The 24,148-nt window shown below is 36.9% G+C and overlaps 3 protein-coding genes across 4 annotated transcripts in view; 1 reads left to right on the forward strand and 2 right to left on the reverse strand.

The window, feature by feature from the left end:
- Window positions 1-13,823, reverse strand: part of LOC128019735 (cyclin-T2) — a 33,258-nt gene extending 19,435 nt beyond the window's left edge. Inside the window, exons 1-7 of one of the 2 annotated variants that reach the window (XR_008185242.1) lie at window positions 13,527-13,823; window positions 8,035-8,116; window positions 7,199-7,327; window positions 4,243-4,303; window positions 3,640-3,702; window positions 3,014-3,430; window positions 1,439-2,197 (exon numbers count right to left, since the gene is read on the reverse strand). Coding sequence is in view for 1 of the 2 variants with exons in the window: in XM_052605912.1 (XP_052461872.1) it covers window positions 3,385-3,430; window positions 3,640-3,702; window positions 4,243-4,303; window positions 7,199-7,327; window positions 8,035-8,116; window positions 13,527-13,684 (539 nt within the window). In the remaining variant the exon portion in view is untranslated. Of the gene's footprint in view, window positions 1-1,438; window positions 2,198-3,013; window positions 3,431-3,639; window positions 3,703-4,242; window positions 4,304-7,198; window positions 7,328-8,034; window positions 8,117-13,526 lie in introns of those variants that run through there. The other variant, XM_052605912.1, reaches the window with a different exon arrangement.
- A 76-nt stretch (window positions 13,824-13,899) lies between these two features.
- On the reverse strand, window positions 13,900-18,451 carry acmsd (aminocarboxymuconate semialdehyde decarboxylase). The gene is made up of 10 exons (XM_052605936.1): window positions 18,238-18,451; window positions 17,598-17,642; window positions 16,374-16,470; window positions 16,128-16,177; window positions 15,671-15,907; window positions 15,432-15,525; window positions 15,120-15,215; window positions 14,784-14,956; window positions 14,495-14,593; window positions 13,900-14,390 (listed from the first exon to the last, which is right to left on the reverse strand). The coding sequence occupies exons 1-10, from the start codon at window positions 18,292-18,294 to the stop codon at window positions 14,328-14,330; spliced, it is 1,011 nt and encodes a 336-aa protein (XP_052461896.1). The 5' UTR covers window positions 18,295-18,451; the 3' UTR covers window positions 13,900-14,327.
- An 871-nt stretch (window positions 18,452-19,322) lies between these two features.
- Window positions 19,323-24,148, forward strand: part of LOC128019746 (transmembrane protein 163-like) — a 29,698-nt gene continuing 24,872 nt past the window's right edge. Inside the window, exons 1-2 of the mRNA XM_052605938.1 lie at window positions 19,323-20,092; window positions 23,858-23,977. Of these exons, the coding sequence (XP_052461898.1) occupies window positions 19,903-20,092; window positions 23,858-23,977 (310 nt within the window). The 5' untranslated portion in view covers window positions 19,323-19,902. The remainder of the gene's footprint in view (window positions 20,093-23,857; window positions 23,978-24,148) is intronic.

Consider the following 24,148-nt stretch of genomic DNA (forward strand, 5'->3'; position numbering starts at 1 on the left):
TGACATGAAATATGGTTTAAAACCATCATAGACTGTAAGATAGCATAACATAATTTGATCAATGAATTGTTTTTTTATTTTATTAATATCACTACCATCAGATAACATGAAATGATAAAATACTCACTTTGATCCATTGTCTTGGAAAGCAAATGTCTTGGAGAGTCGTCCAAAAAGTTTTTCTGCTTCAAAGTGATGGTTTGTAACGCGTATAAATAGGTTTATAAGGGGCGCTGTGAAAGAAAATCGGTGTTGAGTGACCACTAGGTGTCATCCTTGTTCTATGAATGAACTTGTTCAAAAGGTGGGAAACTGAACCAGGGTCGCACATGTCGTCATAAATTAGACGGGTACAAAGAGATGATAGCCGCTCGGCCACCGTAATTCACAGATGCAGCCGTCAGAAAACTGTCAAAAACATGGTACTCCTTCGTGAGATACGTTAGTTTTAATTAGCAATGTCTTTGAACATATTATGATTTTGTAGTAAATTCGGAAGAAAGTGAAGTGTAGCGTGCAAAAGAAGACGCTGTGAATACTTGCGGGTCAGGAAGGTGATGTGAAAACAACTCCTTTCAGCTCTCTAAACATGGATCTCGTTTTATCTGAAAACAGTCGGTTTCAGTATATTTTTTATAACGGTTTCATTTATAACCTTTTTTTAAAAGAACAGAATGTTTTTCAACCTTAGAATATGTATATTATATAAAGAACTACGTGTTTTGAAAGTCTGTTGTACTGTTGTACTACAAAGTCTCTGTCTCACTCCCTGGGGCACGAGCGCGCGACTGCAGGCGCGCTCTCTCCGTATCTCTCCTGAGGCACGAGCGCGGATCAACCGTGTGCTATCATTCAGAGAGAGTCCGACAGATGGAGCTGGAGTCCCGTTTCTCACAAAGCTGAAGCTTCTGTCTAAATAAGGTAGGTGGATTGCTTTAGTAAGCTTTTCAACCTTAGTTCAATTGTTTTTAGATTATGTATATTATATAAATTATATAATGTTTTATATATATATATATATATATATATATATATATATATATATATATATATATATATATATATATATATATATATAAATGTGAAATAATTAAAATGTGTTTTAGATTATATAAATTATATAATGTTTTATATATATATATAAATGTGAAATAATTAAAATGTGTTTTCAATCTTTCATTGTTTGAGATTATATAAATTATATAATGTTTTATATATATATAAAATGTAGAACACACCGACCCCATTTATACACCGCTCATAAATGTAATGGGAGGGGGAGAAGCCTTATAACCACACACACACACACACATAACCTTATAACTGTGATAAACTTCAAACAAGCTAACTGACGCAGAGTTCAAACAACTGGCACACACTTCAAACAAACTAACGGTCAATAGGGTAAAACTTTCTGTCAAAACCACATGATCGATGATTGGGGAGTCTTTCATATACCGTTTTAATTTAAAACTAACAGGTCAATAGGGTAAAACTTTCTGTCAAAACCGCATGATCGATGATTGGGGAGTCTTTCATATACCGTTTTAATTTAAAACTAACTAGGTCAATAGGGTAAAACTTTCTGTCAAAAGCACATGATCGATGATTGCAAAGGTCATAGGCTAACCCTTGAAGTCGGAAAGTTCCGCCCATCCATCATAAGGTTACCGGAAGTTCAACCTGTCAAAAGGTCAAAGGTCAAAGTCATAAATCATCTTGGCATAAGCTACCGTATAATAACTACTAACAGTAAAGCAAACAAGCATATGGTTACCATCCGTATTTACTACATTGCAAGCCCATGTTATGAAAAACAAAGCAGGGCTGACTGTTAGGCCTCATCAAGTGCGTATTCTTTAATCTTTGTAAAATTGCCTACATCTCTAAAAACAATTTTAGTATTTTAATGTGGAAGGTAGTTACTTGTTTTGCTAGGAAAAAAGGAAATAAATGGAAATGCATCTAAACTGCATCAGTAATCCCCGAAGAAGCCATGAGAAATCAAAGATTCCTCTACCAAAATGCTAATAATCTTTTAGTAAGCTTTTAACAGTCTTACATTGAACAAAGTAGTGTTTTACTGACATTTGAGACAAATAACAATAAACTGAAGCCTCAGTCAAAGCTGGATGGTAACCCTGTGCTACAGAACAGAATCAGTGTTTGGACATGGGGTAAGAGGAGCCTTTAAATCCTAATGGAACAAAGACAAACAATTGATGAATGCAAAATTCATTAATTGCATTAAGATGATGGCTATAAAAAAAAATAAATAAAAAAAAAACAGCCTCTACTTTTATTCAAAAGAATAATAATTAAAAAAAGCAATGAAAATACACAAGGGAATAAACATTAGAAGATCATTCATCATCGGACACATTGGCCATACACATCTGTGCTTTATCAATCAAGTTTTGTAATTCAGTTTCAAAACCTGAAAAAGTCCACATTCTCTGGGTAACATTGCTTTTAAGAAAAAACAAAACAAAAAAACAAATCAATGGTCACATTATATGCAGACCATATGCCGCTCTAGTCCCATGTTCAGACATTGCATACAATGCTGCAGTATTCTTATGCAAACAAGGGGCCAAACACCAATGACAGGTAACCTGATTTAAGAATAATTAAGACAATAACTACACATTTAGGGAGAACGAACACAAAGAAAAACCTCTATTTGATTAAATTACAATGATGACTACACCCTTTAAGGACCTTTTGTTACACACCTGATACTAACAATTTTTCAGGATTATAATGGGTATAAAAATACATAGCCAAATGAAACAACTATTTCAATAAAAAAACAGGTCCTTAATGGGTTTATTTGCATTAAAACAAAGGCATTTCACAATGGAAGCAAGGAAGATGAAAACAAAAAAAACCCCGCAATAAATAGAAAAAAGTACTTATAAATAGTTTGAATACGAAAGACCAAAACAAAGGTTCAATTGTCACTTTGAGAATAACAAATCATAGCAAAAAACAAAGGGGTCTGGGTACTTACCGTGAGGACTTCTATGTAATGTTTACATCTGTGTAATCTTTAGCTGGTATTCAGGCTACCAAAGTGTCTTTTTTAGACAAATGCACTTCTGTAACCGAGCAAACGTGAGCTTCAAGAGCACCACTACACTTCACATTGTGCATTCAACCCCTCTGTGCCAACAATGATCCCTCGTACAATACACCGCACTGCAACCGGGGCCGGTGCCACCAAACCCCACCTCACCCTTTTCTGAGGGCATGTTTGAGAGATGGGGGGTGTCCCAGTAGCCACCGGTGCAAGGAGGGTGTTGGACACTGGTAGGGTAACCTGCAGTAAAGGAAGCTATAGTGTGCAGTCACAGTGCAACAAATGAGGTTCTGGATAACAACCTGTTGGTAGCCAAGAAACAGGAAGTCTGTGCCAGATACTCGCTTGCTGTGAAAGTAAACAAAGAGAGAATGAGAATGAGTCAAGCTATACAATAGGAATGAGACCCCAGTAACGCTCAATACAGTGAGATTTACCTCTCGGAGAACTGCATGCTTAGCCATAATTCAAAAGCCAATAGTTTGATTCAAAGATTAAGTAAGCACTTTTTTGTATCTAGAGTTGATTGCAGTAAGCATATGAAGGAAAATCTATACCTCGCGCTAGCTGGGAACATTTCACCACAGCAATGTGTGGATGTTCAATTGTTGTTTCAAAGCCTGCAATATAAAGCACATGAATTTCATTCACAGCTGAATCAAACTGCTGTCAACACCTGTGTATCATGAAAGATAATCATGCATTAGTTAGAACAAAGCCTTTAAAACGATGCAGAATTATGAGATGATAACCATGTATCATGTGGCAAAATAATATCCCAGATTAACTGAAAATCAGTTTGGTTTCTTTGCAACGGTTAAAAAAAAAGTGAAATCACTGTTTTCATCCTCCACTTAGGGTGTGCAGATCAGTAAAAACGTAATGACTTCAAATGTAAAAAGGAAAGAAAAAAAAGCAGGATCTGCACACACTGTATACTACTTACTGTATTACTTTTATTATACAAAAAGCACAAATGGATCATCATATGTCTGCACGCTGGGAACAAGGTTTAAAATCACCATTCTGTTCAATTCAGTCATGATTATGTAACTAGTGCATAACTAGTGGAAATGCTTTTTTGATTTTTTTCAGAATTGAACCACTGTCAGCAAGTTGACTATTATTCAGTTGAAAGAAACCTCCTTCCATAGACTTACCTAAAGTCTGCAGCACTATGGTTTCAAGTATCACCAGCTCCTCTGCTTGCTGGAGGTATGCCTGAAGTTCAATAGACAATCATTACATGAGGCTTGTAATGTGTCTTTCTTTATTTTCAACCCATAAACTAAATTATCTGGGGGGTATTCCAGATAGCAGGTTATGTTTAAGAGTAAGCAAGCGGATAACCTCAAATTTCGGTTCCAAAAACGGAGGTAACTTTCAGGGTATGTTAGTAGTCATAGCAACTCACTCTCTGAACGTAACTATGTTCCAGGGTAAGTTCACTTCAGCGAGACTTCAGTGGGCGTGACAGATATATGCATGAACAAAAGAAGAAGAAAGAAGCAGCTTAGCGCGCTTTTTCTTAGCGTCCGTTTCTATAGTGACTCGTAGATTCGTCGCTCTGTTGAGGTTAATCAACCGAGAGTTCAGGGTTTAGTTCACAGTAAGTTAACCCTGCTTTCTGGAATACACCCCTGCACCCTTCCAATTACAGGCAACGTTAATTGTTTGCCACCAAACACGTTTGATCTTCCTTTAACCACAATTGATAAATAATAATAAAAAAAAATAATACATATTTATTATGGGTGTAACGGTACGTGTATTCATACCGGACCGTTTCGGTACAGGGCTTTCGGTACGGTGCACGTGTGTACCGAATGACCGAATGCAATATTTTGTGTACGGAACATAGGTACATTTTCGTGTTTCCAAACGAACATATTAAGTGGCGGAAGTCCCCGCGTTCAGCGCAAATCCTGTCCTGCAGCTGATTCTAAGGCCGGTGACACACTGGCTGCGTGGCATGAGCATTGCGTTTCTGCTGTGTGTCAGTTGCGTGATGTCTGCTTCACGTTTTCTGTATCTTTACACACCAGAATGGGCTAGGTGCACAAGATGGCGCCGGTGAGCTTCAGCGACGCGAGTGTGTGCGTACTTATTTCCGGTCTTGCGACGCTCGCATTGACTGTAATGGAAACTTGCACACGGATCTTGGCTAGATGTATATAATTAATGATTTTCAAATTTAACAGCCGATAGTTGTATATCAGAAACATGGGGAAACATCCTCCCTATATTTTGCGTACCTCTGTGTGGAAATTCATCAAGATACAACGCGGAGATTGCTTTATTATTCTGTTGATTATGCGGATCAGCGTCAGGTCAGGACCACAGGGATTTCTTCTTTCAAACACAAACCACTCAAATATGCAATACTTTTCATTTTCGAAGAGCTGGTTTTGTTCTGTTATGTAAGATACATGTTTCTGACTGTCAAACGACTCACAGAGATTTCTGATAAAGCATGTTTTATTAACTTTTTGATAACATAATTTATAACTAACTGTACAATTAAACGTAATATAATTATGGTATGTTTGCATTAAATAAAAGATCGCTGTTTGCATTCATGTGTGGTTTTTATTTGTTTTGTGAAAGATCTGTAGCATAAATCATTATCTGTCTATGTATATTGTTATTGTTTTGCATTATCAGATTAAAAATATTAAAATTAGTCACGTATTTTTTACTGTGTAAAATAATAAAATATGTTGTGAAAATGAAACAGACTGATGTATGTGTACAATTGAGAAATAGATATTTCTGAAGATATATCGCAGACCACGTCTCACGAGGTAAATATTTAATATAAAAATAATAATAATGCAAACATTTTCGAGAAATAAGTAATTTGTACATTTACATATTTGGTAAGATAAAATACATTATATAGCTGTGTATACACGCCATGAGTTCAACTTTCATTTCGTGAACAGTAGTGAACATTAGTGTATTTAATTAATTCACCAGACCCAAACATACACAAGTTTCAAATCCACTGGCTCAGTTAACATTTGTAGTATAGTGATAATAGCAGTGTATATCTTATTTGCATATGAAGTGATATTATAAATCCTGTAAACATATAGAAGGTAATATTTGGATTTCTCCAGTTTTCTGCACTGACTTTAAGCACAACCGGAAATATCTACGCACACACTCGCAAGACCGGAAATCCAAGATGGTGGAGATATGCAACTAGCCCATTGTGCCTGACGCGGCGCTGGCACGCTGCTGCTACTGTAGGTGACATAGAGGGAGGCCGCCGACAGACCAGGATCTTGTCTTCACGACAACAATATCTATACTTCATGTTGAGCATAAATATAAAGCCTAGTGATAAAGGACACCGTCAACAGTATTGCGTATTATTTTTAGTATTTTTGCGTACCGTTACACCCCTAATATATATATATATATATATATATATATATATATATATATATATATATTAGGTGAACTAAACCTTTAATCGTTGTATGTGATAGAAGAGGACACAATTTTTAAAAACAGTTGGCAGGTGAGAAACCCCTGACGAAAATCAAGTTGTTTGGAGTTGACTAGTAAGACACATAATTCTGTAGTGACAGAATCTAAACGCACTTAAGGCGCGGTCACACTAGACTTTAAACGTGCGAAATTATTTCGGACGCCGCTGCGAATATGGGCGGAAGCAAGATAAAACGGTCTCTCCTCAATTATCACAACATGGATTTTTATTTTTATAATCCTTTATATATGTATTATATAAAATAGGACGCTGCTCTACAGCTAAAGTTACATAGAGCTTCCTTCATTTTTGAATTTCTGTACAGAGAGGTCACGCAGTGACGTATCGATCTTCTACTGGTCCCACATCTTCACGTGATGCGAATTCGCAGGTCAGAGTTCACCAAACTTGAACTTTGGAACGCAGTGAAATGCAAATTTTTTCGCATAAGCTTGCGTTTCCGGTCTGACGCATTCGCATGCATATGAATGGAAATAAATGGAGAGAAAAGTGCAGTGTGACTGCCCCATTACGTGAAGCATAAATTACTCAATGTGATGAAAAGGTTGAGGAAAATGAAGAAGAAAATTAAAACAATAATAATAACCAGGACTTACATTACTGTTTGTATCCAGCGGAGGCTCCTGGGGGTTTAAACAGAGATGAGCTACTTTAATGACATGCTCGAGTTTCTGTGGTTTCTCTTCAACTTTTGCAGCCAGAAATAATGCCGTTGGGGAGATGGTCTAGAGATGAAAGAATTATTTTTTTTACTGTCATGTCAAAAGATGCAAGCCTACTTTAAAAGTTTTTTTTTTTTAACTCAAAAATTAAAATTCTGTCATAATTCACTCGCTTTTATGTCATTCCAAACCAACAAGTCTTTCATTCACTTGTTAAACACAAATGAAGATACTTTTGATGAAACCTGAGAGATTTCTTTTAAAATGTATTAAGATCATAAAAAAACTATATGATTTGAGCAGTTTAGTCTTCTGAAGAGACTGAAGAGAATAAAAATATTTAATTTAGGCTTTTATTCACATAGAAACACTGATCGAAGCACATACATCAGATTTGGTAAAAGGAAGCTCGAACATGACTGCCTGACTTGCGAAAACCAATGAGGTTTGTTCTCACGTGTTTTGGGTGAATGGACTTTCAATGGACGGACAGAAATCTTTATAGGTCTCATTAAAAATATCTTCATTCAGGTTTCATTCGAAGATAAATGAAAGTCTTAAAAGAGTTTGGAATGACATGAGGGTGAGTAACTGATGACAGAATTGTACATTTTGGTTAAAGTGTCCCTTTAAAACATCAACATCACCAGAACTGATGAAAAATGTTCTCACAGTTGGGTAGACCAGTTATTATCATGGGCTCATGAATATTCATATGGTTGAAAAGGGTATATGTAATAGATGCAGGCAGTGCAGATGGAAACACTTACATTTCTGTTGAACTTGGAGAAAGAGTGGTACATATAAAATCTGTGCATGTAAACAATGGCAGTATTTATTGTGAGTTGAGAACTGATGTTTACGGTTAAGGAAAATGTAAAGATTACATAACTTAAGCCATATTACAGTCCAAATTACTTATTCGCGTTCCGTAGTGAGAAAAGTTACCCGAAATACCGAGATATATATATATATATATATATATATATATATATATATATATATATATATATATATATATAAAACGTAGACTAACCATGTTCTGTACAGGTGACGTTTTAGCGCTGATTGCAGAATAAATACAGTTCGTACATAAACTATATATCTGTGTCATCCTTATGTTTCTCTCTTTCACCTCCGATCTAAACAGAGACCCATCCGCTGTTTGTTTCAGTAAGATTTGAGTTAGTTTGCTCGTTGCGCCCACCGTGCTTGAAAATGGACGTTGGGGAAGATTTACTTCAAAACTTCAGCTTGGGAGGGTAGCACTAGAGCAGCGAAAATGTACATTTCTATTCCACTTATGTTTCCCACATTACTACAGCCTTTATTAAATGAATATTATGTTATCACAAATTGTTAAATATATTACCTTTTGCTGAATAAATGCTTTGAAATGGGAATGTTTAAGCATCGATTGCGGGCGATGACCACCTATCGTCACCCTCACCTGAGACAGGCAGCAGAGATCTCTTACTTTATGAAGTTTTCACATTGGTTAACCTTTTTTTATTATTAATCAGTGCAAATTATTTGCCATTCTCGTCTTCTGCATCTTCAGAAAGACATGGAAATGATTTTCACTAACCTTTCACATGGTTCATGCTTAACTCACATGTCATAATTAATATCACGACACAATCATGCCTAACTCGCATGCACCCTTTATTAAAGCAGCAATTAACTTGTATTTTAATCAAATAAAAAGGTACTAATCTTTGATATTCATTGAAATTATGTTTTCTTTCGGTTAAAATAAATAAACAGTTCACTTTTGATCAGTTAAATGTGAATTATTGCCGATAAAATCAAGTTATGAGTGCTGTACGGAACACCATTATAAGCCTGTATGGAACATCGTTAACCCCTATATGTTTTTTTTTTTTTTTTACATATTACCTGTACTGCAGTGAGCCACCAGGGGGCGATAGCGTTATTTTATGCTTCATATTTGTGAGGCTGTCAAGCTGTCCATCACTGTCACATGCAGGTCGTAGTTTGTGGAGAACACTATAGAAAAGCCTTCTGAATATATTTAAATGAAACAATGGCACTCTCAAAGAGCCTTAAGCGAAAAGTTGATTGCCTCATTTGCTTTTTTTTCTTGTTATATTTAAAAATAAATAAATATGGAACGGACCCGAATATTCGTTCGGTGGGTTGGGATTCAATTTGAAAATTTGACATTCGAATATTATTAAATATATTTTTTTTTGCACACCTGGGATCCCCCGCGAAACAGTTCTCATTCCCTCTTCAATAAGGCCGGCGACACACTGGCTGCGTGACCGTCTCAGCTGCGTGGCGTGTCCGTTTTTATTTCAGCTCCCATTTAACAAGTTGGAGTTTGCACACTGAGACGCGCGTCTCAGGCGCGCTTGAGCCACACGGAAAACGCGTGCATGCTAGAAATAGAACCGACGCTTGTTCCAGCCATGGGAGTGTTCTTTGGCTAGAGTGCAGAACAGCGGAGTTTGTATGGACCGAAGTGCATGTCTGAGCTTGTGTTTTGTTGCTTTGACATTGTGGAAAATAGAATAATAGAAACAAAATGTATTAGCATTTTTACCCGTTATTATTAATCTAAATTAATCTCATTTTTAATTTAACTTAATTTAGTTTTTTCTTTATTTAAATTTCGTATTTGTTTAATTTAAATTTCATTTTTTGTTTAATTTAAATTTCGTTTTTTCTTTGATTTAAATTTCGTTTTTTCTTTATTTAAATGTAATTTTTCTTTATTTAAATCTACCCTTACTGTGCCAATTTGTTAGTCAGAAAAATATTAGACTACCTTAAAAGTATTGCTTAATTTAACAGACCTGTGTGTGTGCGTTTTATATGAGCAGCAACCTCTTGCTCTCTCTCGTGAAGCCAATAAGGAAGTGAATTAAACTGCAATTCATCGACTGGCCGCTTGAGGCTGGCTGCAAAAGGGAGTCAGTCCCATAGACTCCCCAGGTTAAAATGCCCAACTTTACAGCAGAAAAAAACGTTTACAGCCTGGTCCAAAAAAATTATTATTGGTCTATATTGCTAATTTTGCCCTTCATGACAACTGTGAGGGGGTGAATTTTTTTTATAACTCATCCGTTTAAATTATATTAAGCCTTAAATTTCTGCATAATTAAGGGCGTGGCCACTAAAGCGACAGGTGGATTGCCGCTGCTGACAATGCCGTCGCGCTAGGTGGGCGTGGCTTCAGCAATCAGCTCCCGCATTTTTGCCCATTTTCGATTATCCGGGAGAGTCGCGAGGTGACGAAGCTCAAAAAATGGTATTCGGACCAGCCCTAAACTTTTTCCTCTTACAAGGCTATTCCTGAATTCAGTATTATTCTGGGGGCCGAATGGAAATCTCTGGTTATAACCTGCTTGTGATTTTTTTTTAAACTTTATTGTGTCTTAAAAACGTTGCTAACAAGTTGCTAAAAGGGACTACATCCCTTTGGCGGGGACTTTAGACGTCATTAAATCTCTCACTAGCCGGCGTTTCAGCCTCACGTTCTTAGAAGTTTACATCAGTTAATATACACAACGTTATATATTTAGTCTTTACAAATATTATTGAACACATAATTCTGTGATATTAAAGCTGCGGTCCATCCGATGTTACCCAGCGGAGACTCTGGGTTCGTGCCGTAAGGTAAGCTCACACAACGATGATTTCCATGTGAACACCGTATTTACTGCCTTAATGTGATTATCACGCTATTGTTACTTTGACGGTCAGATGGAGTAAAAAAGGCTAGCAAGAATAAAAGTTTTTCATAACCAAATCAACAGCTAAAATACCTTTGTCTTTCTCTTAAAATATCTAAATCCTTGTTTACTTTGCAACTGTTTAATAAACAGTTTTATTAAAGGCCAACGTTACGTCGATTAATGTGTTTGTTTAAAATATTCAAAATAATACTTGGTTTATTGGCTTATTGTAACTTGTTTGGATATAATTAAGAAAGGGTGGGTCCTGCACCCTGATATTTGTGAACTTGGCTTTTACCCACTTATGATTGTATTTGTAAACAGCATTAGTTAAGGCATTAGGTAGCTGATATTAATCTTTGTTATTTTAGTAGTAAATGTAAACTATGTTTAATGTGCTATATAAACGTTGACCTATCAATGAAGATGTCTGTAAATGCTGAAAAACTCCATTCTAATATAATACAAATATTTTATTGTGTGATTTTTCCCCCACCCCACTTTGTAATTTTAATCTGTAAAGGTGTAACTTCCATAAAACTAACATTAGTTATTTTGAATTTATCCTTAGATGAGCTGACCGGAAGCCCAGTGTCCATTCTCGCATCTGCAGCTGTCATTTTCCTGCAGGGGAAAAAATGTCCCTGTTTTCTTTTTATCCACAAACAATGTTCCCACTGGACAAATTTTGAAAGATCATTCATACTCCCTGAGACAGGATAGCGCTGATGTGCCTAAAAATGTTCAACCACCCATTGTATCAACAATGCCATCTTTCCCTGTAGAGACCTGTGGTGTGAATTATGAGTTTTTGCAATTAGTATATCGTTTTTTTTCAGTTTACTTATTTTATGAAAATAAAGAGGTTTACTACAACTCTTGCTTTAAGGAATCTGTGGGTCAGTTATTAGAGCATTTTATTAACTGTGCAAAAGGTGGCGAGTTAAATTCCCAGAGAACATGCTGATATGTATAGCCTGAATGCACTGTAAGTCGTCTGTCTTGACAAATACCAAAAATTAAATGTTAAACTATTGTATACTACTTGTATACTATTGTAACTACACTCCAGTCAGCTCACAGTAATGTGAATGTGAGATAAAATTTACTGCACTAGTTCTCACATTGGAGCTTGTGGATTACCAGGTAAAAATATATAGAAAATGTATATATGGTTTATTCAGGGAACATATATGGTTTATTTATATTATATTATTATGCTATTGGACAATTCTCTTTAAATTCAACATATGTAATTATATACAACTATTATATTAAATGTTTGGAATTTAACCGTGTTATGCTTGTTCAGAGATTGTGTGTATAGTTATGTTAAATACATAGAACACTATTATAACTCATCTAACGTTATCCCTCCCTAGTTTTAGATAATCGTTACACTTTATTTGGGGCACAATGATAAGGCATAATAATCTTAATCACAAAGAAAATAATGTTAAAGTTTATATTAAATAACAAAATAATGAACGAAAAATAAAACTTTAACAAAAGATTTTAAAAAAGTCTCAGAGAGTTATACATTAAATTAGTTTCTAACATTAAAAAACAAAACAAAAAACAATAGGCAATATTCTCATGGAAACGTGGTTAAGTGTTCATACACAGCGCAGATCATAATGAGCGAGCGTGTTTTTTGTAAATAAAATTTGAGGAAGTTTGATTATGACGTTAATCCGCGACCATGGTGTGCTGTAGTCCGTTTATAGCCTACCGTTAGCATTTTCTATCTGACGGTTTTATTTAAGCTTCAAAATGTATACATTTTGGAGTAATTTGTTAAGATTATCTTGATAGACAAAACGTGTAAGGGTCATAACTCTTTGTTGAACACCGATCTTATTTTTTGCGATTCTCCAAAAGTCTATGGGAAAAATTCATGGCTTTTCGATCGAGGGAACCCATGCGCCGCTAACTTCCGGGTTGGCCTACAAAGTGACGTCATAACTTCGGCACTCTATGGGTATTCCCATAGACATCATATGACGTCTATGGGTATTCCCCCGGGGAATTAGCATACAAGCATGCTTGTCTGTCTTTCAACACCGGAGGAGTGGTCACTGGCATGCGGTGAATAGCGAAAAGTGTACGGAACATGGTTAGTCTACGTTATATAATTTAAAACAATTACACAATTCATATCCTGACAGGGTTTTTAATATAACCGGCGCACGCCGTGAGATGCGCGGGAGCTGCGTGCTGTCACACACGCCCGAGTGACTTCAACATAAATCCATGGCACAACCAGCTCATTATTATGTTATATATATAAGACAGACTAGATAGATAGCTCGTACATATACAAATTGCACGTTAATCATTTGTAGAACATTAACATTAATCAGTAAGCGCCTGTCCGAGACATGTGCGCGCTGCTAACACGAGGGGGTTTAATTGACAACCTCAAATAATTTCAGCCGAGTTCACAGTTCTTACAGATATAAGTGGTACGCAAAAGTGATAGAAATTGTGAAGGCAACACAAAGAGTCACAGAGAGACAGAAACGGGCCTGTTGTTGATGGGTGCGTCTGAAGGATACACATTTAGTTTCCGGCCCATGTCCTTAATAAGATTCGCGGCTTGCTGTCGATACGACAGTTCGCTGTCTGGCTCCACTCCGCTGCGGCGCGACGGGGTGTTTTCGAGCTGTTCCCGGGTAAAAACCCATTTGGACGATGATCCCCGGTACTCCGCCATTACCGTCCAGCAGATGAACAGAAAAGAGAGAACGAGCGTCTCGGATTTTCACATACGTCACGCACGTGCGGAGCCACGTTCTTGACGTACGTCCTACAATATGGTTCTGCTGGGAACTGTAGTTTAATTTCGCTCATAGCTTTCTTCGCTTATATTGTTTAGTATGAAGGAGAATTTTAGAATGTTATGCGTGTACAAATACCAGTTGCTTTGAGTAATACTTTAATGTTTTATTGAAATCCTTTTGAGTTAATTATTAAAAGCAAACATCATATTTTTGTATCACCTGGCAGATGTTTATTTGTAGGTGTATGAATAAAATATAGCATATTATTTGTGGTTTAACAAATTAACTTAATGCCATAATTATTATTTTAAATAATTATTTTAAACAACTATTTGTAACCATTTAACAAACCTTTTCTTTTTTTTAATGGGAAAGAAAACATTTTTTAGAGAACTGTAGATCTGATTGTCTAACACAAGATTCAAAATTAGAATCTGAAAATAAAATAAAAATAGACAGAAGGGTGTCATCCTTAATTGAATATAAATCAATAATAATAATAAAAAGTACAAATCAAGTAAGGTTTAGTTCTCATGATCCAGTTCTCTGATAACTTGTGACACACTGAGGGATCAGTCACTCAAACTGTTTTCTTGACAGTCCTAAAAATTCCAGAGCATTCCCAGCAAGCAGTTTATCCTAAACAAAAGAGTAAAATAATGATAAGCTGTAAAGTGACAAGCACAGTGTATTTGCAATTTGATGTTTAAAATAAAACCTGTGTTCAGATAGGTAGATCTTACCTTTAGCAAACTATCAAACTCATCCATGGATTCAATCAGTGCACCTGGCTCCAGTTCCCCCAGTGGAAATGGGTAATCTGTGCCTAGCATCACTTTATCCTGCAAAAATCACAATACCAAAAATATTTGAAAATTCTCAGAGATGTATTTACATATATTGCTGCACACTTTTTATTACCGGAACAGAAAGTTCCTGCACATGAAACATCTAGATTTGCTATTTCACCACTTAGAGTTCAATTAGGTAGCTCATTATATATACTGTTGATATACAAATTAAAATAACTACCTTTCCTATGACTTCCATGAGTAACTTCAGTGAAAGTGGATCATGCACTAGAGAATCGGTATAGAAAGATCCTGAGTATTTGCGTGGGTTGATCTGGTTGTCGATCGCACAAAGATCAGGTCTCACTTTAAAGCCATGCTCAATTCTGCCGATAGTGTATGGGAAAGCACCACCTAGAACCCAAAGTGTGATACCACATCCCTCAAGACAAATCCCTCAAGACAAATCCTCCCACATCCCTCAAAAAAAATCATAATTTTTCAAGGTTATTCAAGGTTGTATTGCTCTCCACAAAATGCTACCTTTATTATCTAAATATAATATGAATATTTTTACCTCCATGAGCAAAGCAGACCTTAAGTTTGGGAAATCTTTCAAAAACACCTCCAAAAATCATGGAACAAATTGCCATTGTAGTCTCTGCTGGCATACCTGTCAAAAAGTGGAGTCAAACAAAGATTATGACATACTGTACAATACAAATTTTCCACTAAATCACAAAAGTATTTAAAAACATGACATAAAAATGTATATTAATAAAACAATTGCAATCAGATGTGTGTGTGTGTTTTAATTTACTAATCAGAATCTGATATTAAATATATAAAGCTGCTGGATATCACATGCAAGACATTCAGTCAAACCCACCAACTAACCAGGGCAGCCAGTATTTTGCCATTCTACCATCTGTTTGCATGTCCCATGGATGCACAAATATTGAGCAGTTGAGTTCCTCAGCGGCCTGTAGTAAGAGGCAAAATATTGATAATAATATTTCTGGTTTAAAATGCCTTACAAACTAACACAAAGCTGAATGACTACTTGAAAAAGAGACCAAATACTTTAGTGTGACTGTGGGATGGTTCACTAAAAACAAATGGACTTACAGCATAAACAGGATATAGCTCTGGAGCATTGAGGTCCCATGTGTTTATATGAGAGCCAATTTGCACTCCAGGGAATCCGAGCTGATTCACACACCGTCTCATCTCCTGTACTGCCAGATCAGGGGCCTGCATGGGCAGAGTACCCAGCCCAACGAAACGCTTTGGATATTGCTTCACTGTAGCAGCCAGATCATCATTCAATATCCCACACAGGTCCAGAGTGTCATGGGGTTTGGCCTTAAGAAATGCAGTGGAACATCAAAAAGAATATTGAGGTAAAACTGGTGAGTGTCTATATATAGCACCGTAAGGTACCAGTACCAGTATACCTTAAGGTCTCTAAAGTGTATATATTAGAACCATTTGACCACCACAATGAAAAACTGTCCCATTTATTTCTGAGAGTGACTGAGAGTGTCACTTAAATTCTCATTTTAATTTTCATGTTACACCTTACCCAGTAACTGAACATCACAGGCACAGTGGAAAGAGCCTGTACTGTTACTCCTGAAAAATGAAAACAAATCTCTGTAATAAATATATAACAATTAAATAAAATTGAACTGGTCTGCAGATAATATACAAATAATTTAAATAAGAATTTTAAATGTAAAACTTGTTTATTTATTAGATAAATGATTATCTGAAAACAAAACCACAAAACATTTTCCTTGAGAAATAGCTACTGATTTACTGTCTTTACCATGTTTGTCCATATCCCGGATCCGAGCCTCCGCATCCCAGCAGTTCTCCTGAATAACTCTGAACAATTTTCCATCCTTCATCATTTTAGCTTCACCCTGGTACACACAAACCCATGGTGTTTTTTTGTTGTTGTGTTTTTTACATGAAAAATGCAGCCACATGACAAATTGTGTTTTCAACCACTTGGTGGCAGTGGAGAGCAAGGTCAAATAAATACAGTTCCTCGATGGAGTGAGTGGACCTTAGATCGAAAGGAGGTGCAAAGTTTTTAGCATGACAAGCACATTTTACATCAGCAATCAATGTTCATCTGCAGTTCAGAGAATATGAATTTAATTTCAGAGTGGTAAATTATGATGAAAATATTTGTTACAATTATCTTTATTGCAGTCATTCAGTCTATCTTCCTGTTTACTTATTATAAGGTACATTATGTATTAGGCACAGCTGAAGTCTGTGTGGGTGTGTTTATATATGCAGCAGTCCTATCGTTGTGCTCAAGGTGAACATTTCAATCTGATATTTTACTGAAGCTAAACCCCATGTGGAGCTCTACAGCTGCTCAGACAGGGAGTGTAGGGAAGGCCTGCTGTCCTCTTTTTCCACACACACAAGCGCTCCTGAGTATCCTGACGATATTCTCAAGAATGTGTGCTTTCTTAGAAGTCTTGCTAATTTGGTTTGAAATGAAAAGCAGTGGAGCCTGAAGAAGAATTAATGCAAAAAAACTGGGCTGCTACAGGGACTCACAGCAAAATGTTTTAATGAGCAGTGCATTATTCGTATGTTTGAGTGTTTCTGTTGTAGAGATCTTCCTGTTGCACCAAAGAACAGAATAAGCTGAGCATCTGAGTAGACCAGAAACCACCTGAGACACAAGCTAAAGCGCAGTACAGAACAATCCAATTACTCTCAAGGACTGCAGGTAGAGGCTAGCAGGTGCTTTAGCATCCTCCTGCTCTGAGTGGAGGATCAGATCTTTCTCTGCTGCCCGCTCATTCCTCATGGGGGTCGTAACATACTCTCACACACTCACACTTTCTCTCTGGAAGAGCTTGAGAGAGATCATGCCAGCTACTGTAGATCTAATGCCAAGCATGCAGAACCCTTTCCGCCCAGCTGGTGTTCTTCCACCATCGTCACACTAAATTGCAGACTCAGCTGATTTTCTCCATGAGCAATGATCAGGTGTGTAAAGGGTGTATTAGATTGTTAAACTTACTTTGCAGTGATGGTGGAGCTGAATGAATCCACCATATCCATATCTCTGTGAAACATGAAGAGAACGCTAAGATGAATTTTAAGATGTAATTTTACATTATAACATTACACTTTTACTACGGCAATATAAATAAATACATTTATATACTTTAATGTTAAATAAACTTAGTTTATTTGCATGCTGAGACACGAGAAATGATTGATAGAGTCTTCCTCAGCTCGCTCAGATAAGCAAGCAATAAAGGTCAGGGTTGGTGATCAAACCCTTTCATTAATGTTTAACAGATGTACACATTTTAAGAGTAAACCTGAAGTAGCTATAGTGTCTTGTTGAACACTTTTAGCACTGTAAAGACCATTTTTGGTTTAGCCGTTAACATCTACATCTGATAATCTAAAACCGGACATGCAGATTTTTCTTTATATTTAGACATTTTCTGTATATTAAATGCTGGGGAAAAGAGTACAAATGTACAGCTGACCAAAATACATCAAAATCCAATTTCCTAGCCTGTTTATATCAACAAGGCAATGTCCAAGTGAAACAATGTAAAAATGCTGACAAATACGAACCAGGTAATCTTGGGTTACCTATGATGACACATTATTTAAAGAAAACGTTCATATCTTAAGCAACCTACCTGTTTCAGGTCGGGCCATTCCTTTGGTAAAATATGATTATGAATATCAATCTTCATGCTGCTGACATTAAGAGCTCGAATAGTTGCCCTGAAGATTTGACAGACTTGTTAATGTAATGTTCACCCCTCCTGCAGTTGTTAATGTTCAGCAGTGTGTGAAACAGAAAACAAACATTCCAACCCCGTCCTGTCTTTTGAAATGGCCCAATGAAAACCCCCTGAGAAGAGGCACACCAAGCAGTACTAGTTTTTTTTGTGACTAGTCTGCATGAATTCGTATACATTTTTATGAATTGACTGAACAAAAGTACGTATTTGTAACTTATGCAATGGAAGACTTTTGGTTAAAACCATTGGTAAAAAAAAAAGAATAAACGCAAAAAATAAGGTTTAAAAATGTACAAGAAGAGACCGCTGCTGGTAATAAATATTTTGACGGGTGTTTCAACGAATTCAGGAAATATCTGCCTTGATGGCCTCTATTTACTTCACATCCTGCACAACAGTGTCCTCTAGCGGTTGCTGCAGGCAGGGCGCCAGACGCTACAGGCGGGAATCTTAAAATATGTAAACTATAAATAGAGATAAATCAGTTAACGTAACAGAAAAATGTTACTTTAAAGAAAACGGCTTAATTAAAATTTATTTAGTCTATGCACATCTTTTTTCGTTTGAGAGAGAGAGAGAGAGAGAGAGAGAGAGCATAAGGGGCATCATTAATTGGGCTGGTTCAATTCTTAGTCAAAAAAATAATAAAATCTAAAATTTTCGTAAGACCGACCCTCGTAGGCTATGCGTAGATAAACCTGCGCGCATCCAATTCTGTTTGTGAATTTCAGTTTGCTTTAGCTCTTGATAGAATGAAGTAATACGCTGGTGGAGTGGGTTTACTTGTAGAGTTAACAAAAGTTATGTTATGTGCGATGATGGAACGCCAAAAATCTCTCGAACCATGCTGATGATCACTCGAAGCGGGTTTCTTTATCTAGTGAGGAAATGGAAACCCCGGACTGGATCATGAGTCAAAAAGATTTCAGAAAGGTTTGAGCAGGGGATGTGGCTTAATTCGTTATATTTGATTGTTTTGGAGGTTGAATCAATAGCCAATAAGCGCGACCACTTTAATGAAATATAAATTTCGGGCAAAAAAAAGGCCCCTTTCCATTATCAGTAGTTTAGAGATATCACCCTTCACACAGAAACCACTTTCAAAACCAAGCAGCTTTTTTTTGGTTAACTCATATATGTGACCAAACCCATTTTGGGTTAAATTTGTCATCTGACTGAAGGACAGCTATTTGTGAAATGACTTTGACACCTGCCAAGATCGTTTCTTAAGGCAGCACTGTGCTTTATCGCCTAAGATCAGATGATGTGCATAAGTCAAGATATGTTGAAACTAGAAAGCGACACTATCGACTCATCCCCATGTCAAATTACAGTTTGGTTGGCTGCAGTTCTTGCGCTCGGATTGGAGTTGTTCTCGGTGGGAGGGTGGAGTTGGGTGGGGGTCCGTTGCTGATGCTGGGCAGATTGCGTTTATCTCCGCATCTCTGCTCCGCTACCCTTAATGCTGCCACTGGATGGCTGCGCGTCTCGGTTCGACGGGAGATATCATATATTGAGTGCTTCATTTGATTTCAGAAAAGAAGAAAGCAAACAAACATGACAGACAGTACCACTTCTGATCCGTGCCCTGTTCCCAATCCGACTATTGTGGACCCGTCGGCTGTACGAAACGGACAATGCGCCGTTGCCCAGGATCCGAACCTACCCAAAAGAGGGAGCCAGGACGATCCTTTCAATGTGGACCGGGACCAGGAGATGAAAATCACAGATAGCGTTGAGGGCCAAGGTAAACACACCTCATCTCTTTAACATACAACAGATCTAGCTGTACTTTTCCTATAGTTGTTTCAGAAATGCACTTAAAACACAATGTACTTCTTCAAAGTAATTTATTTGGGGTATTTTGTGAATAAGACTTAAAAGCAGGAGAAGGTTGCAGTTCAGTGGCGCACGCAGGCGCTCTAGAAGCTATTAATAATTCAGGTGAGCACAAAACACACAGTTTAAGTTAAGAAACAGACCAGAGACTAAACAGCCTTTCTTGAGTTGCACATTTTTAGGAGTATAATTTAACAAAATACATTTAGATTTTAGATGAATAGATGGACATTGTTTATTATATAAAATATTTTGTTTCAATGGAGCAGCTTCATTTGTTTCATTTCAGTTTCGTCACGTCGCTCTCTGTATGTCGCATTGATTCTGCTTCACCACAGAGCGGTGTTTCATGTTTGAAAAAAAAGAAGAAAAAAAAGATTGTTTTGGGATTCTGCGATGGTATCACATATTGTTTATATGTTATTATCATAAACATTGTTACTATATAAAGTCAACGTTGTTGTCAGACTCTCTGACTCTCCACGTGTGTATTCGGAGCGATTTTTTCCAGTCTATTACCATTGGAATAGTGTGTGTGTGTGTGTGTGTGTGTGTGTGTGCATGTTTTTGTGACATATCAGAACACAACTTTGTATAATGACATGGGTATGACATGGGTATTACAAGGAGAGGGTGACTTATGAGGATATAACCCATGTCCCAATTTTTCAAAACTCTTATAAACCATAAAGAATGAGTTTTTTTGAGAAAGTAAAAATGCACTAAGTTTCCTGTGAGGGTTAGGGTTAGCTGTAGGGTTGGTGTAGGGCGATAGAATATACAGTTTGTACAGTATAAAAACCATTACGCCTATGGGATGTCCCCACTTTTCACAAAAACAAACGTGTGTGTGTGAGTCTGTGTGTTTTAATTAAATATGTGACAATTATTGGACAATCTTTTTCAGTTGCAGTCGACTTAGACATTCATAAGCTCTTATTAACCTGTACGTGATTGCAAAACAAGACTCTAACCATTTGGAGGGAACAGATGTTATAGTTTACAATCTGGCCATGATGGTTATGCCCCCACTGTAAAAGACTAGAAACTTTGTGTCTGCTAGTACTCAAACTGAATCTGACTCGCACCTCCAGGTGAGCTGTTTAGAGGAGCATCTGATCTCATATCAGCACTTCTGCTCTAGAAGCAGCTTTCTCTGCACCTGCTGGATCTGAGTGTGGCTGTATGCTGTAGCACCCTCTTGTGCAATCAGTTTGAGCCGCTGAATAATTCATAAGACCCTTCAGTTCTCCACTGGTGAAATTGTGGGGGCATTAGAATGAGAATAAACACAAATTAACGATGTAGCAGAAACAGGAGTTTTAGTTAAAAATAGCAGTCTGTTGTTTACATTCTGAGTGCTTGGATTATTTATGTATTTTGAAAATTCATGATAGTCTACTATTTTGGTATAATGTACTTCAGATAAACCCCACCCTAACTGGCACATAATATAATACAGTCTGTGGTTAGTAATTTTAAAAGAATTGCAGTTACCAGCAGTGTCAGCCAAAAGAATGGACAGATAGTTTAGAATAAAACTGGCATTTATTGCCTTCAGTAAATTCTTGGCACTTAAAGCAAGTATAAACTTCAGGCTGCCATGGCCAATTGGCACTGCTGTCTTTGACTTTAAAAAAAAAAAAAAAAGATTTTTTGTGGTACAAAAGGGTAGTTGCAGTTGATTATTAAACAAAATAAAGCATTTTTATATATTTATTAATTTAATTTGGACATGCAGCTGCCTTGTCCCAAATAATGCATATGTTTTAAAGAGAAAAATATCCTGTATTTCTAAGTTACATCATTAATGCCAAAGTGGCTTAATTCCACTTACAGCTTTTCCTACAAGTTAAAGAAAAGGCAAATCTTTTAGCCGATGTTCTTTAAGCCATTAAGAGGAATGTTTCCCTCGCTTTCATGCAAACCCTATTAAGCATGGAAGAAATGCTGGGTCATGTGGATGTCCTGCTTCCACATGATTAGCAGACAGACGGAGTGGGGGCAAGACATTTATGTTGAGTTTCGGCTCATTTTATGTGCCTGTAGTCTAGAGTTTGAATGGTAAAGTTAGGGTTAGGGTTAGGCTTAGTACAAACTGAGCAAACTCACTGTGTGTTAAGGTTTTTGTAACAGATCTGGATGAATAAAGTTCAGCTTGACTGGAGTGTGCTTTTGTTCAGAAATGAAATAGTTTGGAACTTATGGGTTACATTTGTGTGAGAGCAAATCATGCTCACGATCTTGACCGATGAAATGAATCATGTGAGTGGCCACATTCCCCAGCTCTGTTTTCAGCTCTTGCAATCACACTGACTGACCACCTATTGACTCTGTGCTCATTATAACCCTCAGCATGTGACTTCCACAGGCCGACAGATCAGTTTGATGAGCGTGGGGGAAGATATACACAGCCACCCACTGTCACCATGACATAGCTGCCATTCATTTTAAACAGATGACAGAGGCATATTTGAATTTCACAACTTTGGCAAACACAGCACAATATGAACATTGCTTGGATGCTACACAATAGACACTCAACAGGTTCTGCTGATTCTGATCATCTAGTCTTGTTCATAATTACACTTGCGGATTTAATTTGTGACCTGTGGTGTAGAATTTATCTCTAATAATGCCTTGATAAAGACTCTGCTGAGGGACACCCACATAGTGTCCTCTGTCAAGGATGTTTCTACCTCAGAGTGAAATATTTTATGGTTTAAAAAAGTTGGGGTCAGTTAGATTTTTTAAAATTTATTCAGCAAAGATGCGTTAAATTGATCAAAAGTGACAGTAAAAACATTTATAATATTACAAAAGGTTTTCTGTTTTGAATAAAGGCTGTTCTTTTGAACATCCATTTTATAAAAGAATCCTGAAAAAAAAGTGTTATGGTTTCCTAAAAATATTAAGCAGCACAGCTGTTTTCAACATTGGTGATGATTAGTAATGTCTCTTGAGCAGTAAATCAGCAAATTAGAATGATTTTTAAAGGATCATGTGACACTGAAGACTGGAGGAATGATGCTGAAAATTCAGCTTTGCATTCGCAGGAATAAAATTAATTTCAAAGCATATATAAAAAGCATATTTAGAACTGCAGCCAACCAATGATATTTTGATATTAGTCTTTTTGTGTATTTTTGATCAAATGAACACCTTTGTGAGCATAAAATACTTATGTCAAAAACAAAAACAAACTTTTGAATGATACTGTACATTGTGTGGAAAGTCAAACGGCAAGATATAAATTTATTGTGATATATAAAGTCACAAATACATTTTAATATGTTTAATTTACTCTTTTATTTCACTCTGAGGTGGATTTTCCAATAGCTAAATATCTCCTAGGGCTGCTAGCTAACAGCTTTTAAAGTCATATCCTTTGTGACTCAATACATGATACACATAATTTATTAGTGGCACATAAATCTTGTTGAAACCATTTTGCTCTGCTAATTAAACACATGTCAATGCCCCTCTGACAGTGTAGATTCATTTCTGCTCATCTTTGTGTCTGACATAAAGCTCTTTAACATTGCTACCCACCGCAGGCTCAATGCCTGTCATGGTCCAGTGAGTAAATAATCAGCTTTTGTTGTCTGTTCTCCTAGTGCACTTGATTTAATTGTATGGCCTTTGACCAGTGTTTTATTTACTCTTTTGACAGGCCTCTTGGAGAGCAGCATGCGCCTGAAGCCTCATGAAGCTCAGAGTTACAGGAAGAAAGCTTTGTGGGTGTCATGGATCTCCATTGTGGTGACGCTCATCCTGGCTGTGGCAGGCTTCAGTAAGTTCACGGTGATGCTTTTCCTGGCTGTGACAGGCAGGCAGCCTTCTGGATGTTCAGTTGGTTTAGGTTAGAAGTCGTCTTAATCACCCACAGACCGCCCACAGTCTGTTCACTGACTGTCTGGTGCTTATTACACACAAAAGTGGAAAATACTACTTTCTCAGTCTG

The sequence above is a fragment of the Carassius gibelio genome, chromosome A9, assembly GCF_023724105.1.
Source record: "Carassius gibelio isolate Cgi1373 ecotype wild population from Czech Republic chromosome A9, carGib1.2-hapl.c, whole genome shotgun sequence".
Taxonomy (NCBI): domain Eukaryota; kingdom Metazoa; phylum Chordata; class Actinopteri; order Cypriniformes; family Cyprinidae; genus Carassius; species Carassius gibelio.